The 15302-nt window shown below is 40.6% G+C and overlaps 2 protein-coding genes, 1 long non-coding RNA gene and 1 other non-coding gene across 9 annotated transcripts in view; 1 reads left to right on the top strand and 3 right to left on the bottom strand.

The window, feature by feature from the left end:
* Positions 1–15302, bottom strand: part of TIPIN (TIMELESS interacting protein) — a 311840-nt gene that overhangs the window by 860 nt on the left and 295678 nt on the right. Inside the window, exons 1-7 of one of the 6 annotated variants that reach the window (XM_074836854.1) lie at positions 7393–7439; positions 6305–6463; positions 4985–5078; positions 3981–4056; positions 2804–2926; positions 2210–2273; positions 166–372 (exon numbers count right to left, since the gene is read on the bottom strand). In XM_074836854.1, the coding sequence (XP_074692955.1) occupies positions 166–372; positions 2210–2273; positions 2804–2926; positions 3981–4056; positions 4985–5078; positions 6305–6437 (697 nt within the window). In that variant the 5' untranslated portion in view covers positions 6438–6463; positions 7393–7439. Of the gene's footprint in view, positions 1–165; positions 373–2209; positions 2274–2803; positions 2927–3980; positions 4057–4984; positions 5079–6304; positions 6464–6847; positions 7440–15302 lie in introns of those variants that run through there. The other 5 variants (XM_074836853.1, XM_074836851.1, XM_074836856.1 and 2 more) reach the window with 5 other exon arrangements.
* On the bottom strand, positions 1182–1318 carry LOC141929025 (small Cajal body-specific RNA 14). Its single transcript, XR_012624944.1, has one exon.
* On the bottom strand, positions 11074–14332 carry LOC141928744 (uncharacterized). Its single transcript, XR_012624855.1, has 4 exons — positions 14242–14332; positions 12679–12727; positions 11750–11790; positions 11074–11330 (listed from the first exon to the last, which is right to left on the bottom strand). It is a non-coding gene; the product is annotated as an uncharacterized LOC141928744 (long non-coding RNA).
* The window catches only part of MAP2K1 (mitogen-activated protein kinase kinase 1), a 41185-nt gene continuing 40369 nt past the window's right edge, over positions 14487–15302 (top strand). The window contains exon 1 of the mRNA XM_074837236.1: positions 14487–14798. Within this exon, the coding sequence (XP_074693337.1) occupies positions 14719–14798 (80 nt within the window). The 5' untranslated portion in view covers positions 14487–14718. The remainder of the gene's footprint in view (positions 14799–15302) is intronic.

Genomic DNA, 15302 nt, shown 5'->3' with positions numbered 1-15302 from the left:
GAGTCTAACTACAGGAACACAGTTTAAATTTGAGAGTTACACCTTTTGCTACCTACTAGAAAAGCAATCACTACTATTTCCTTTAAAGTGCCTCAGCTGCATAAGCCTCTCAGGCTACTGACCTTAAGTTACTGACATTAATGCTTAAGTTAGAGGGTTAATTACCGTTGTGTTGTGACTGGCTGTTCCACTGCATCTTTGCTTGCCTGCGTTCCAAGGCCAACTGCCTGTTCTTCTTGATTCGCTGTTGCTGCTCTTCTGTGAGAGTTGTAGCAGTTGTAGCAGACAGAGAATTGAGTTCTTCTGCCTTTCCAGAGCAGGAACGTACATCTTCAGTGGCTGTATCCAGTCCGTTACTTTCCCCTCCATCTACTTAAAAATGAGGGGGTGGGAGGGGGAGGAAGGGCAGAAGTCAACATGTTCAGCCCAGAGATCTACTGCTGAATACCTGTCAAGAACATTTTAAAAGCATTTCCATATTCTACATTTTAAAGTTGTATTGACAGCTGAAGATCATTCTGTAATTTAATTTTAATGGGTAATTTTCTGCCTAGGCCCACATACCTGATACTCACAGTATACAACAAATGCTTGTCAGAGATCCCAAACACACAACAATAATAAATGCCTGACTTAGAGAGGCAGAGCTCTGTGTACTAAGTTAGCAATCATGAGCCGTGCTTGAAGGTTAAAGAGACCGGAAAGTCAGGCAATCCTTACTGAAAGCCAGGTAATTGTCTTCCCACTCCTACTAACAGGACACTGGCCTTTGGGAAGTGGCAGGACTAGTTACAGGAATCAGACAGAGGTTCAGACACTGGATAATCAGTTTTGAATTCAGTGTGCTATTACAGAATATTTACTCATTTGCCAACATTAAAACATGCAAAATAGAGGCAGTCCAACTCCGTTAGACAAAGTTCACCCACCAACAGAGCAGCAGAGCACTCTTTCAAGAGTGCCTAAGGCCAAGTACGCTTGTGCCTCTGCACCACCTTAAGCCTGTGAATAGAAAAGTTAGCTGACAACAAGGTTTTGGGTTTTAATACAATACTCTAGAGCTGGAGTTTTTATTTATCAACTAAGATACCTACTCAAGTTTTTCAACTGAAGACTGACCAGCTGTAGCAGTACACTCCCTAACGCAGTTCGCGAACAGATCAGCAGCGCATTTAAATACAAATGTATGGAACCATCGCACAGAAAAATCTGATAACTCTACAGACACTGTCGGCAGGAACCATTTGCTTTACTCTTTGTGGCTGCTTACGGTTGCATTCCGTTTCTAGCAAATGCAGCCAAGAGTGAAGACAGCCACATGTCATTAACTGCCCAAAGGTCATCCCCACAGGTGAGGCAAGGTTTTACTGTGGGTTAACTCAGCCATCAGAACACCTTTCCCAAGCACAGGCTAAGGTTCACCTGAAGACAAACTGGACAATGAGTAGATAATTGTTTCAAGAGAGACTTACAGTGAAAATGTGAACACCTGCAAAGGACCTTAAGAGCGACTATGAAATTCTTCTGCTAATAAAGTTTCTTTCAAACTACCAGTTAAACTCTGCTCCTCTTTTTATGAAAAAGTTGTTTATTTCTAGTCTAAAAACATCATCTGATTGGAAGAGACCCTTGAATTATCCACTTCTTAAGTAGCTGGATTTTAATATTGGAAGAAGAAATACTCAACAGTAGCTATACGACAAGACTGACAGACAGACATAACAGTGCCCACAAGGATCAGTAAGTGCTTTCCTTGTCGGGGACACACTGACTGCACTGTAACAGCCTGGAGTATAAACACTATAATGAGTCTTTGATTTCTGCATTAATAAGATCCAAGAGCTCTTCAGACCGCACACTCCTAAGAGTACAATACAAGCCAGTATTTTTCACTTAATTGTAGTTTTGGGGGTTTTTTTGAAGAATATTTCTAACTGCTGGTAATAATACCCATTTTCTATATACCTTCAGTATACCATGCCCTTTTTATTTTTTTATATATGTATCTGTATGTAACATTTTAGTCTGAGTACCAATTCAGTTTTGTAATCATAAGTCTCACTGAAGCTTGGTTTTAAACTAGAGAACCACTCAACAATTTCTTCTACATTAGAAAAACCTATCATGATCATTAATTTCTGGTCAGTACGATGTGAAATAAAGTAGTTTTGAGGACTGAACTACTGAACAAACAGCGTAACGAGCATACCTTCATTACTTGCGAAGTCTTCATGTAAAATAGGAAGATCAAGTCTAATCCGCTTTAGGCAGGTCTGCAAATGAGAGATTAACATACTGATATTTCATCTGTAACAAAATCTTTTCTGCAACATTGCTATGTTTTTAATACTACTCCCTATTTCTCTTTACACTTCATTACTGTGAAATAATACTTCTTTCACTACATGTCTGACCCACAACTTTTAATGCTGTGGTTTGTTTTCCTAGTTCTCCATCTACCACCTAGTCAGATGAAGCAGCATTCTTCATAAGTCTTCTTTTGCAGGTTCAAATATTAAAAAACAAACAAAACCCCAAAACCCAACCAGTTCCAGCACTCGAGCAAATTACTTTGGTTAAAGTTGTCCTGTAAAAGTCAAAGCCAATTCTCTGAAGTACTAATTCAAATGTAAACTTAAATACTGGAAAAATCTATTTTTAAAAAGAGAGAAATTAATTTAAACAATATACTCCTTAGCAGTATGCACAACTTAAGTCTTCTTTTGTTACATAATTGCTCTCCTAAACCTATCTTACACTATTCAGTACCGCATGAAGAGAAACTGACAAGAGCAATCCGTACCTGAACTTCCTTTTTGCTTCCCAAAGACTCGACTCGGTCAATAAAATCCTCAAACTGCAATTTTGGAAATAGTCTATGAGCCCAGTGTTCCATATGTTGTATGAGTGTCTTCAGGTCCTCTGCCTAGAGCATAAAAGATGACAGCCAGCTAGTAAAAGTTGACTAAGTCAGTAGAGTGCAGAGAGAAACGGGACAGTAACATTTCTGGAAACGTTAAGCATCTGCAGCTTGGAAGTCTTTTGAAAATTTAAGTAATATGAATGCATGGGTAACCTTTCCTCCCACAACCAGGTCTGTAAGTGCAATTTCAAGCTATGAGAATAGCAATCTGAGTTCAGGAAGAGAGCCTGCATATACTGTGAACACCCAATAGGCTTCTGAGAAGTTGCCCTTAAACAAACCTAGGTTTGAACCCAGACTGAAAAAAAATCCATAGAGGCACAGCTGGCATTTATTTTGATGTTTAGAACACAGAGAAAAATGTACATCTAAATAACTTTATCTAGTAAAGATTTTTGCTCACATTGGCAGTATTACCTAGTTTCTTTGTGCCTCCAGTTGTAAAGAAAAAATTTATACCATGAATGTTCTCTGTAAACCAGAGACGCACAGGGGTCCCTGCAAGTGTGCCAATAGTCTAACGACATTTAAGGAAAAATAAGCTTTGTATGTTTAAGCATATCCAAGACAATCAGCCAGTTTGTAGAGAAAATACTGCTTTCTCTTTGCTTAAGTGGTATGTCACACTTTTTTCAATATTAAAAACTTTGGGATAGAAGTGTCACAACAGCCAGAATACTTTAACGGAGGAAACCGAACATGAAATGAGATGGTAAAGGCATTCCAGACATAGTGGGCAGTCATATTCGTCTGCTCCAATTTCAATAAACCTCTTTCTACAGACAACACAAAAAGAGTCACAGATGTGATATTCTAGTTCTGGAGCAGAGAAAAAGTTTTAAGATCAAAACATGGATTTTGCCAAAATATTCATGGTTTTTTGGTTTTTGTTTTTTTTAAATTTGCAGCTACAAACTCCATCATGGTACATTCAAATACTGCTAGAAAGCTAGCTAACCAGAGTGTAATATCAATTCTCCCCATATCAGATAGGTGGCAATCTATCAAATCTAGATTGACCTCCCAGGAAACAAATCAAAAGCTCACCATGTCATACCTCATGCCCTTTACCCTTGAACTTTACATTGTCAAACATGTGTCTTAGGGCCGGAAGTCCTCTTTCTGAAATTAACCTGGTAACAGGAAATGGGAGAACTTACTTGAAACCCATGCTTTCTTCTTCTAATTGACAAAAACAACAAAAAAACCCACAAACAGAAAACCCCCCAAAAACTCCCAGCACACGAACAAAAACCCCTCACTTTCCTGTAAATAGCCCAAAGCTACAGAATTTGAGACATGTACAGAATTAGAAGTCATTAAGAAAATGCACAAAATAGGATAAAGACTGCTGCAAGACCCAAGACTTTTTTTTTTTTTTTAATTTACCATACATGTATTCCAAGTTCAAGTAGCTTTTTGCTTTTGATTACACTGAAAGAAAATCATATGGTCAGTTCTAGTGTCTATACTGGCCAAGTAAAACTAGTTAGATGTGTGACCAGAGCATTCACCTGTGGCATCACCGACTAGCTTCATCAAGGTATTTAAAATGGAAGAAACTGAAAGCTCAGATTCTTTTCATCACTTATAAAGAACTTACACCAGTTTTAGTGGTAACAGCAAAGAAAATATTAAAATCCTTTACCTTTATACAGAGTTTATCCAGTTTGTACTTAAGTGTACTTCAGATATTGCCTTACAGTCACCATTATACTGAGGTTTTATTTTGAAGTAGACTTTAATTAAATAAAGAAATCTATAGTACTATGTCTGAAGCAAAATAAAGAAGATCCAGCTGGAAAAGTCCTGTGTATAAATATCTTTTAACAAAATATTAGTCATGTACTAAGTCCCAAGGACACTTCAAGAAAGTTAGACAAGTAATAGCAATATATAGGTAGGCAAGGAATAAAAAGGAATTCAGCATGCAAGAGGCACTTTCATCTCCAGAACTCTTGATCTTTGGCTTGACTATGACCAAGCAGGGATCACTGTCATCATTCTCCCACAGTAATATACCAAATTCACCACAGAATGAAATAATCTGTAAAAAATTACCTCTGGGCATCTAGTTTAGGCATTGGTCTTTTAACTGACTTCCTTGTAGCTACAGCAGAATCCTTTGTTTGTGACTGCTGGTTTCCATCTGGTTCTAATAAAGAAAATAACATACTTTAAGCATATACTGCAACTGACATCACCTAGAATTGCATCATGCAAATTTATTAAAGTTTCTACCCTATTAAAAAGGCAGCGTCACAAGTATTCCATTGCAGGTATAGCACTCCAAACAAATGCCTGCATATTTCACCTTGCTTCTCCCACAAGACAGATTGGAAATAAATCCATCTCTTCAAATATACTGAGGAATCAACTTTTCTAGCAAAGTAGGTTCCTTGGAAGAGAAAATTCTTAATTTAGGACTTTTATATTTCTGCTGAGAAATGTATGCTGCTTCTAAAAGTTAAGAAACTGAAATTGTCAATAAACATAATTTGATAGGTGTGTCCCAATATTTCCACTAATAGATCTGAAAGACCACCATCACCACGATAAAAACCAAGGAGGCGATGTGTGACCACAAACAATGTGGCTTTTAAGAACCAAAGTCCATACACTTTTTGATTCGGGCCAGTATATATTATTTGACTGCAACAGACAAGGCAGCACTGTCCATCTCATCTCAGAGCTAGTAATAAATTATCATACTGATTTCTTGATTTACTTTTTGTTACTTTGAACAACAGGAATTCAGAAGTTCCTTCTCTTCACATATCAAGGAATTAAATCTATCCAAAATCCTATTTTCTAGTGAAAATACAAAGCAGGGATCAAGGAAAACATATGTTTAACACTGCAAGCAAATATGAGTAGAAACAAACAATAGTCAAAATAAAAAATCTTTATACTTTCTTTTAGTATATAGTAAGATCTTTTCAGATACAAATAATTAAGTTTTACTGTCCTGAAGTGTCTTGGATTTTTCCTAGGTCATATGCTGTACAAAGTCTACCAACATCTCTCTGGAATACTACACTCACCACTCTTATCTCTTCTGAAATCCAAGTCATAAAGGGTAACTATAGATCAGCACTGTATAATTATCTTCACTAACACTTTGTCAGAGAGCTTGAATTTATTTATAAAGATTCATTTGTGTACATATTTTCATAGAATCTACAAAAATAAACTTTTCCCACAAGCTTAGAAGCACAGAATCAATAACAATTTAAATTTATGAAGTGCTTTCTTATCTTCACAAGACTATTTTTATGGAGTAAACTCAAGGTAGTAAAGTACAACAGCAATAATATTGATTTTACAGCATTTTGTTGTCTATCCTGCAAATCAGGATCTTTAGGAGTCACAGGTGTTCACCTCCATTAGCTTGAGCCCATTCAACATCATCTCTTCCTGGAGAGGCAGGAGGTGGAAGAGGTGGGAACGTTTCATCTTCTGTATTCTCATAATCAGGAAGGTCAAACAAGTTGTTCTCTGAAGGATCTGTCATTGCCACAGATCAGCTTTCTTCCCTTCCTGCAGGAAATACCAAAAGCACATAAAGAGAAGCAGAGAGAAGACAAGGCTGCCACAGAACCACATAAACATCAATTAATATACAGTATGTCTACAGCTTTTTTTCGAAAATATTTGCCAACCAGAGAAAATACAAATTAAGTAGCATATACCATACATGCAGACGACACAATCCAGCCTCACTAGGCCGAATAAAATAAGGGCGTGTCATGTTTCAACTCATCCAAGTTACCTGGGACTAGCAGCTACGGGTCACAGGAATAGAACAAAAGAAATGGGATTTCTAACCAAAGCAGTTTACGAAGACAGCCGTTTGCCACTCACATCCTTGATAACCAAAGACTACGGGGAACAGGTTGATAATTTCCCTGATTTACAGCTTACCCACTTAGAAACGCAGTCTGGAGGAGGATTCCCCTTTTCCGGCTCCTTAAGGGAAGCTAATTCCAGAGACTTTAGCACACCCGCACAACCAAGTTCAGGATGACCCGGCCTCACCACGGCCGCATTCCCGAGGCTTCAAGGAACAGCTCTTTTTAAAGGAACAAGCTGTGTCTCATACGGCTTTAGTAACGAGAGGACACCCGAAGCAGCTCCGTCTACACTGACCTTCGGAGGTGAGCGAGCTCCCTCCGGGCTGCGAGACTCCCACGGAGGCTGAGGGAGTCGAAAGAGGGCAGCGGAGGAGCTCGCCAGAGTCTCCAGGGCCAGACCTCAGAGCTCCAACCCGCCGGGCGCCACACAGGCCCCACTCCCCTCGCACCGCCACAGCAGCCCCGAGGCGCGCGGACACTGGGGCGGGGGCTCTCCCCCTCCCACCGGCGAGAAGCGGGACAAAGAGAGCTCCTCACCCACGTTCTGAGGGGAGACAGCTCCGCTCCGCGCCGCCTCCCGCGCACCCCGAGCCGCCCCACACCTCCCCGGGCTACCTCCGGTTCCTGTCCCGGGCAGCGGCTGCGGCGGCGGGTTGGCAGCGCGCCGCGGAAATATCGCGAGAACCGCAAATCTCGCGAGCTCCCGAGAGGGCCAGCTAAGGAGAGCGGTCAGCCGGCAGCGGGCCAGTGCGCATGCGCGACAGCTCCGTGGCGGCGGTTTTGGCGCCAAAACCCCATGGGCGAGGGGCGGGGCTGTAGCGCTGAGGCGTTTCCAGAGCTGGGGCGGTGGTTTCCTGCGTTGGTCTTCGGGTGAGCTTTAGTGTCACCTCTTCCGGCAGAAGTTACTGCGGATGGGTTTTATTCGAAGCATTTAAGGTTGCTAGGCCCCACGGTGAATCAGTTCCAGGAACAATATTGAAAATAGTGTACATGGATCCCTTTCTCACTTCCCTACCTCTGAGGAAAGGACTTCCAGGACAGGTAGTGATCCCAAGCTTTTTCTCCATACAAGTGCCAGCTAGAGCCTTCTGGTAATTTAAAACTAAACAGTTTGCAATTGGCCAGGCTGTAATAAATACACCAAGCTCTCTGACATTTGGCAGCTGTGTGTTTAAAATGCCATTTAAGGACTTGTACTGCAGGCTGCAGAAACAGAAGAGAGGCTCCAGGCTATCATCTCCAGTGCTGTTGCATCTGAAAAATTCTGTTTCCATATTTTTCAGATCGGTCTATAGAAGTGTATCTGACTTAAATTATAGGCTCTTCATTTAAGCAAAATGTGAGAAATTCATGTCAAATATTAATACATTAAAGGCACTGATTTTCCTTTATTTCTTTAATGCATTCCTTCTAATATGACAAAATCAATTGCAGTTACTTCCCAGTTAACTGTATTATCCTTTAGTCAATATTATTTTAACAATGTTTAAAATGTGTATTTCCAAATGCAGCAGCATCTTTTATAGTCAAGAATACATTAAGTAGAGGGAAAACACATTAATGGATTTGTTAGCATTGAATCCATTTATCTTCTTAGATATGGCCAATTTCTTCTGACCAAGGCACATGAAGTACGAAAATAAACACAAAGATGTACTAATAATTATAGATCAAGTGCTGCTAATTTCCAGCTCAAAACACTGTAAAGATTTGTCATATAAAGTTACTGAAAATCAGATTTCTATATGATGAGCTCTTTACATTGAAAATAATAGTCACTCTTTATATTCAAAAATCTTTACGAAGAAATAAATTCTCTTTCAGGTGTAGCCTACATATCTGATTCATAACAGTGTGAGACATCTTTTCATGTGAATGTTTTCTTTAATATTTAATGTGGGGGTTTTTTATATGTGAAGTAATTGGCTTTTAAATACTTAGCTAATGTCAGTCGACATTATTAGAGGCTCAAGATTTTAAAATTCCCTTAAGTCCCTGCATATTTTCTGCAATACCAACTGTTAAGTGAAAAGAAATAGCATAGTAGGGTTCTCCGGGAGCAAAGGCAGGGAGAAGGTAGTATTAATGTACGTGGCTGGATGGTCTCCATATACCCAGGTCAGTCTGCAGAAGCAGACCTCTGTCCTGTGGTGTTTTGTCTTAACAGATATGAAAAAAAGTTCTGGAAAGGTATAAAAAATACTATACAAAGGTTAAAGCAAAAGATCACTTACAGTCTCTGCAGAGGAGTACAGTGTTACAAAAGCAACCGTATTTATGCAACTTGGATTAATCAATATTTTTTGAAGAGTGTTTAATTAGAGACTGGACTTGATGACCTAGGTGGTTCTTTGCAGTCCTATGTTCCTAATTAAATGAAAAGCATAAGCTGGCAGGCATTGATTATTGTTTTTTCCTCAGGAAATGAATAACCAGCCACATGCTGATAAAATAATAAGTCAGGAAAAAAACCCCATAGCTTGCCTCTATGCTAGAAAACACTTCTGGTTTCTAGTTTAGGTGAAATGGAAATATTACTTGTTTCTGTACTGAATAGTGTAATTTTGTTAGAAAAACTGCAGAAAATTAGCACCTTATTTTATATTTCAGTCTCATTTCCTGTTTTATGTTACACATAATATATGGTAAATAAAATCTGTAAAATGGATAATTAGCTACTTCTACATTTGAAGGGTTTTACTCCTATGGTAGTAGTACATGTCCTGCAGAAACCCTCTAAGTATTATGTTGGCAAACCTGTTCCTGCAATAAACCCTGGGCAAAACTGGTACCGTTGTAGCTGTGTTAGTGGAAGATCACATCTTCAGCAAACTTCAGCTATTTGTGATTTATACCTTGCTAATCTAATCTAAACTTCATATTATACAGTCATCTTAAACATTAATTTCTAAGTTTTTAGTATATTACTAAACATTTAAGATTGTGTTCTGATCCATAGTGATCTTTCCAATTCCTGCTTCCTGAGGAAAACAAGATGTGCAAGACAGCTTGTGATCTCTGGCTGTTTGAAAGTCAGTCTCTCTGTCAGCCCCTTTCTAATAATTTTTGATCCTGTTGGACAATTTAAATCAAATTCGAATCCAGCTTCTTAAATTCCATTGCTTCTGAGACTTAAGTATTTCCTTAAATTGCTTTGTTAACCACTAAATAGATTAAGAAGTATTAAATCTTACAAATAAAAGTTTTCATGCATATGTTTTGGCAGTAAAATATGCAGCTTTATGTGGCAATCGAGTTTTAGAAGTTAGGTTAATTTAGTGATGCAATTAATCTATATAATAATCACTTTTTCCTTTTCATGCAAGAAACTAGACAAAATTCAGGTTTCCATGATGGAAAAGAAGTGATAACGAAGACGAGCTTCTTTGTTCCATTTCTATTTAGAGAGACATATTTTAGAACTATTATTCCAAGCAGTGGTGGAATCAATAAATCAAAAAGTCTCCCTGCTCAGTCTTTCATAGAAATTACACTGTCTTCTATTTTTTCTTCATCTTTTCCTCTGTGATCCACCTTCAGAAACACCTGTTTGTAAAGCAAAATGCAGCTCCTTCCACAGAGAATATTCAAATTCCCAAACCACATGTTTTGTTTTGGCTGGGGAAAGATGCTTATTTTTAGTTGCAAATGCACTGAAGTTAAACCTCTTTGTTTTACAGAAGTTTAAACCAACCTACAACAATCTTGAAACATTTTAAATGTGCTCATCACATAAAACTGGTCGTTCAGGACACCTATCAGTGTGACCACCATTTTAAAAAAACAACAACAACAAAACAAATAAGGTGTCTTATGAGGCTTCCAGCAAATCCCAGAGGCCACTGAGCTTTCAGGTACCTCTGAGGTTCCAGGGATACGATAGTGCCTGAGGAACTCAGCGGGGGCAGAAATGAAAATGATTCCTGCGGTGGCATCAGTCCATATGCCCGTGACTTTATGTCTATATTCAGTCAATTCAGAATATCTTTGGGTTTGTACTATAGGCCAAAAGGACTTTAAAAGAGCTGAGTGAATTCAGTAATTTCTCAAAAATTCCACAGTACTATGTTTGCAGTGCAAGAATGAAGTGCTCCAGAGGAGGGAGCTGTCTCTTAATAGCTGGGATTGGATGAAGGGAGTATGTCTTTGAACTGCAAAGCTGTGAAAAGAATAATTTAATCTTTTCTACTTTAGAAATTAATCAGATGTTAGGAACGATATGGCATTTTCAGATAATGTATAGGGAAGTTCATTCATAATGTCAGTTTCTATAAAAGTATTAATGACTACTTTGAGTAAAATTATTATTTTACTTTTGCAAACCACAAAAAATTAAAACATTAAATTCAGAGCAGTTCTTTATACAAAGTATTTACAAGACAAGTTTTGTAATGGAATTTACTCTGCACTGTTACTGTCAGCTGAGTCAGTCAATGTGATCCACACTTCTTTATTGCTGTGTTTCAAACATTCTTTGTAGCAAAACCTCTGCTTTCCGTAGATGTGTCCAGTTGTTCATCTGTTTGTGTAGGCTTTTTTTCTGATGGAGAAGACTAAAGAATGTTACAAGGACAAAAATAATTCAAACTCTATATGAAAATTCACAATTCACAATTAAAATTCTTCTTTGTTCAGTCCAAATATTTAAAATAAAAACTTCTTTGCAATAATCTTTTCAGAGAAAAAGAGGCCATACTTTGCAACATAGTAGAATAACCATAGTTGCATAACTCGTGGGCAATTATGGCATAGTGCAACTGCAATTATACGAGGCATATATAGTAATTGTGCCTTCAATACCTGTCTAACATTCACATCTTCTCTGCAAAGGAGTTCAGTGTTTCAGACAAAGGAGTCCTTGAGTTTCCCCACACAGAGTTGTATAAAGAGAAAAACAACCTCAGCCACAACTCAATGTCTTCTTCAGAAAAAAAAATCTGGTTTTAGCATAGATTGATACTTCATGACTTACTGTAAATGCTAGTCATTCAATTTTGCTATAGCGTCTTAATCCTGTGGAAAAAACCAAAATAACACATAATTAAAAATTCTCAACCATATAAATACAGATTTCTTCTATTTTAATTTGTGGCTGAACCACCTCATTGGAGTCTAAAACATGTCCACAGTTGTCAAGAAGTTACTCATTTGAGTGAGGATTCTTATGTCTGCATTGTATATGAAAAAGACCCTATCACTTCAAAAGTTAGGGAATCTCAGCAGAAAAAATGTTTTATGGAGTGAGTGCTAAAGAGCATGTGACTGACAACTCCTGCATAAGATGGAGGTCACCGCCTTTGCGCTGAAACCACACATGTAGCGTTTGTTACGGGCTCTGAAAGCAGCAGGAGCGTGTGAACAGTTCCCACTCCTCGCCCAGAGACACAAACGCAGTTCTGAAGCAACCACTGGAGCAGCTGCCTGGCAAGGAAGAAAGGCATTTCTAGGCATTGATCTTTTTCTGCTCTCAGGCAAAAGAAATAAAGCACAGAAATATATCAGTTACAGTGGTCAGCACTGGAACTGCCAAAGAAACTGATTTTTCACTCTTCTACCCAGTACCAAGCCATTAACCACCACCTTAGCAACAAAGTCATTGGGTGCTGCTTCTGTTCTTGGCTCACACATGTCTGTGAGAGATTTCATTTACCACTCAAGCAAATTTACGAGTAACTGTAGAGTCTTTTCGTCTAGATGTGTCACATTTGTCGACAGATTAGAGCACTGTACAGTACAAAACCTTACTATAGTAGTGGTAAGAAATTCTCATCTGTATCAGAAAGCAGAAGAAATCTGCTTAATGCATAACTTCTCAGGTTACAGGCCTTAAAAGAGTTTTCATCTTACTTCAGCTGGATTCAGACCACGAGAAATTAATCTTCCGAAGAAGCACAAACTTACCAAACTTGTTTACACATCTCAGCAGTAGAGGCAGGATTGTAATGTCACTCTGTTCACAAAAGACAGATACATGTAACTCCTTTTATCTCCTGAATCTTATCGTATGATTAGCCTATAAATGTCATTGTTACACTGCAATGTGTAATATCCCAACTGGCTTTGTTGATCCAAACAGGACCATTGGTGGTACTCTAATATTCCATTTCCCTCCCAAGATCTACAACTAAATAACAGGAATCTTTAAATTTAAATTCCCCTTCTTGGAAAGAGAATTTCTATGGAGGAACAGCTGCTACTGACTGAAGAAAAAGGATATCTATTACTCTTAAAGCAATTTTGCCTATCCTGGAAGAGACCACCGTTGGACTGGAGCAAGGCTGTTTGGGCGTGCTTACAAAGGGTTTGTCACAGGCTGTACACGTTTCAGGCTGACGGATCAGCACTGTTTCAGCTGCCCAGGGCACACCCGCCCGCGTCCAGCGGAGCTGTTGCAGGACATTGGCATCTCACCTGTTTGCCACCGCTTCCCCAGTGGGCTCCCACTGCTCCCACTGCTCTTAATGGTGTGGTTCATGCCACAGTATTATGTGGCAGACTTGTTTTCTAAAAAATCAGTTTATAGATGTGTGGAAGCAAGTGGATGTTAAAGCAGTGCTCAGTTTAAATCCCATGCAGAAGCTTTTTTCAGCAGTAACGTGGCTTTTGTTCTCCAAAACGTTAACCACGTATTTGTGATGGTGTTCTTCTCTCCAGAATTACCCATCTAAAACAGACACTGTTCTTTCTGTGGCGTGAGATCACGGCCTTGCTCTCTAATAGTTCAGCACTTGCATGTTCAGGACTTCTATATCTAACCTTAAACTGTCAGAGAAGCAGTGGGTTCATAAAGTACAATCCCCACATACAACACTGATGTTTTAATTTATTTTGTAAATCATACTTCGTCAGCTATACAGTCTTGCTTTTGTATGCCATAACATGATAGAGAGCTCCTGGCAAATAAAGTTTTCTTGGTTTTTAGGTTCACTAAATGTAATTGCAAAAATCTATAGAGACAGAAAATCATAGAACTTCACAAAAATGTACACACGTAAAACCATCATCACATTAATGGGTGGAATATATGTGACCAAATCTGGCCATTCCTAGTAGCTACAGCAGTGCTTTTCATTTTCATACTCATTTTACTATTTATAATTCACAGTTTTGTAACTGCAATCCTCAGTTTCCATTTTTAATTCAGGCATTTACTTTGGGAAAAATTTAGCAGCCGTTAGTACCCCAGCTGAGGCTTATGTTTTAATTATAAATACAGTAGCTACCACATCGGGGTACATTAATGTTTGCATACGAGGGAGATAAATAAACTGCTCCATAAAACATCGTTTTAACAACGGGGTTTCTCTGCGGAGAAAACGACGTCGCTCGTTGGAAGCAGCTATTTTTAATTAGTCGCTATGAGAATTCTCAAAAAATCCAACGAACCCTAAACAAAAGCCCCAGCCCAAAAAGTTTTACGCTAAAGTCATAAACCGTATGAAGTGGGGCAGAGTGGTACGGTACCGGTAACCGGAGGGGAGCGAGTCCCCCGCGACGTGCGAGCCCGAGAGCTGCGGGCAGAGCGCGGTGAGGGCAGGGCTTCAGCGGGGCTTCGCTCCCCTCTAGTGCGCATGCGCCTACCCAGCGTGTCTGCGCACCGGGCAGGCCGGGACGGTACGCGCAGGCGCAGTCCCGACGAAGGGCACATTTTGAGCCCGGGCAGTTTTTCCCCGTCGGGAGCTGCCGGGAGGGAGCTCGGTGCTGCTCCGGCGGGGGAGGTCGGCGCTGGGCGGGCGGGAGGGGCAGCGGAGGCGCGGCCGGGGTCTGGAGGCGGCACTAGCACAGGCACTTGCCTGCTGAGGAGGCTGCCTGCAGCCCGCGGGGGTACCGGCGGTGAGGGGAGCCCTCAACTTTGCTCCGCCGCAGGAAGTCCCTCGAACCTGGCCGAAGTGGGGCCGGGGCTTCTCCGTCCGATACGCTCTGCGCCGTCTGGGGGCGAAAATGCCGAAGAAGAAGCCCGGGCCAATTCAGCTCAACCCCGCTCCGGATGGCTCCGCCGTCAACGGGACCAGCTCTGCAGAGTGAGTGAAGGCGGTTGCGGGGGGGGCCGGGGCTCTGGCGGGGCTGCCCGCGCTCTGCGGCGGCCGCCGTCCCGCGTCCCTGAGGTGAGGGGCGCGGCCGCCCCGGCTGGAGCCTGCCCGGAGCGCTGGGGTGGCCGCCTGGGACCGGCCCCCGCCGCTGCGCCCCCGGGAAGAGCGCGGGTCCGAGTCGGTGAAGTGGCACCAGCGCTGCTGGGTTAGTTTCTCCTTAAGCCGTCTTGCTTTAAACCGGCACGGCCTGGTTTCCAGAAAAATCAAAATTATTGATTCCTGGGGGTGCGTGCCCCCTTCCTGGTAGCTGCCGAGAGTCTCCTCAACGGAATAAGTGGGTGGTGTCTTTGGCAATAAGCAAACTTCTGTCAGATATGCAAGGTAAATAAGCTGGGGAAAAAAATAGAGGAAAACTTGCATAACTCTCTTCTCGTAGTCCATAATGGTATCCACTGAATTCTTAGCTTATATAATTATCTACTAAGTGCCAAATCC

Source organism: Strix aluco, chromosome 12 (assembly GCF_031877795.1).
Source record: "Strix aluco isolate bStrAlu1 chromosome 12, bStrAlu1.hap1, whole genome shotgun sequence".
Lineage (NCBI taxonomy): Eukaryota > Metazoa > Chordata > Aves > Strigiformes > Strigidae > Strix > Strix aluco.
The sequence above is the reverse complement of the archived record's forward strand: the minus strand, read 5'-3'. Positions and strand labels throughout refer to the sequence as shown.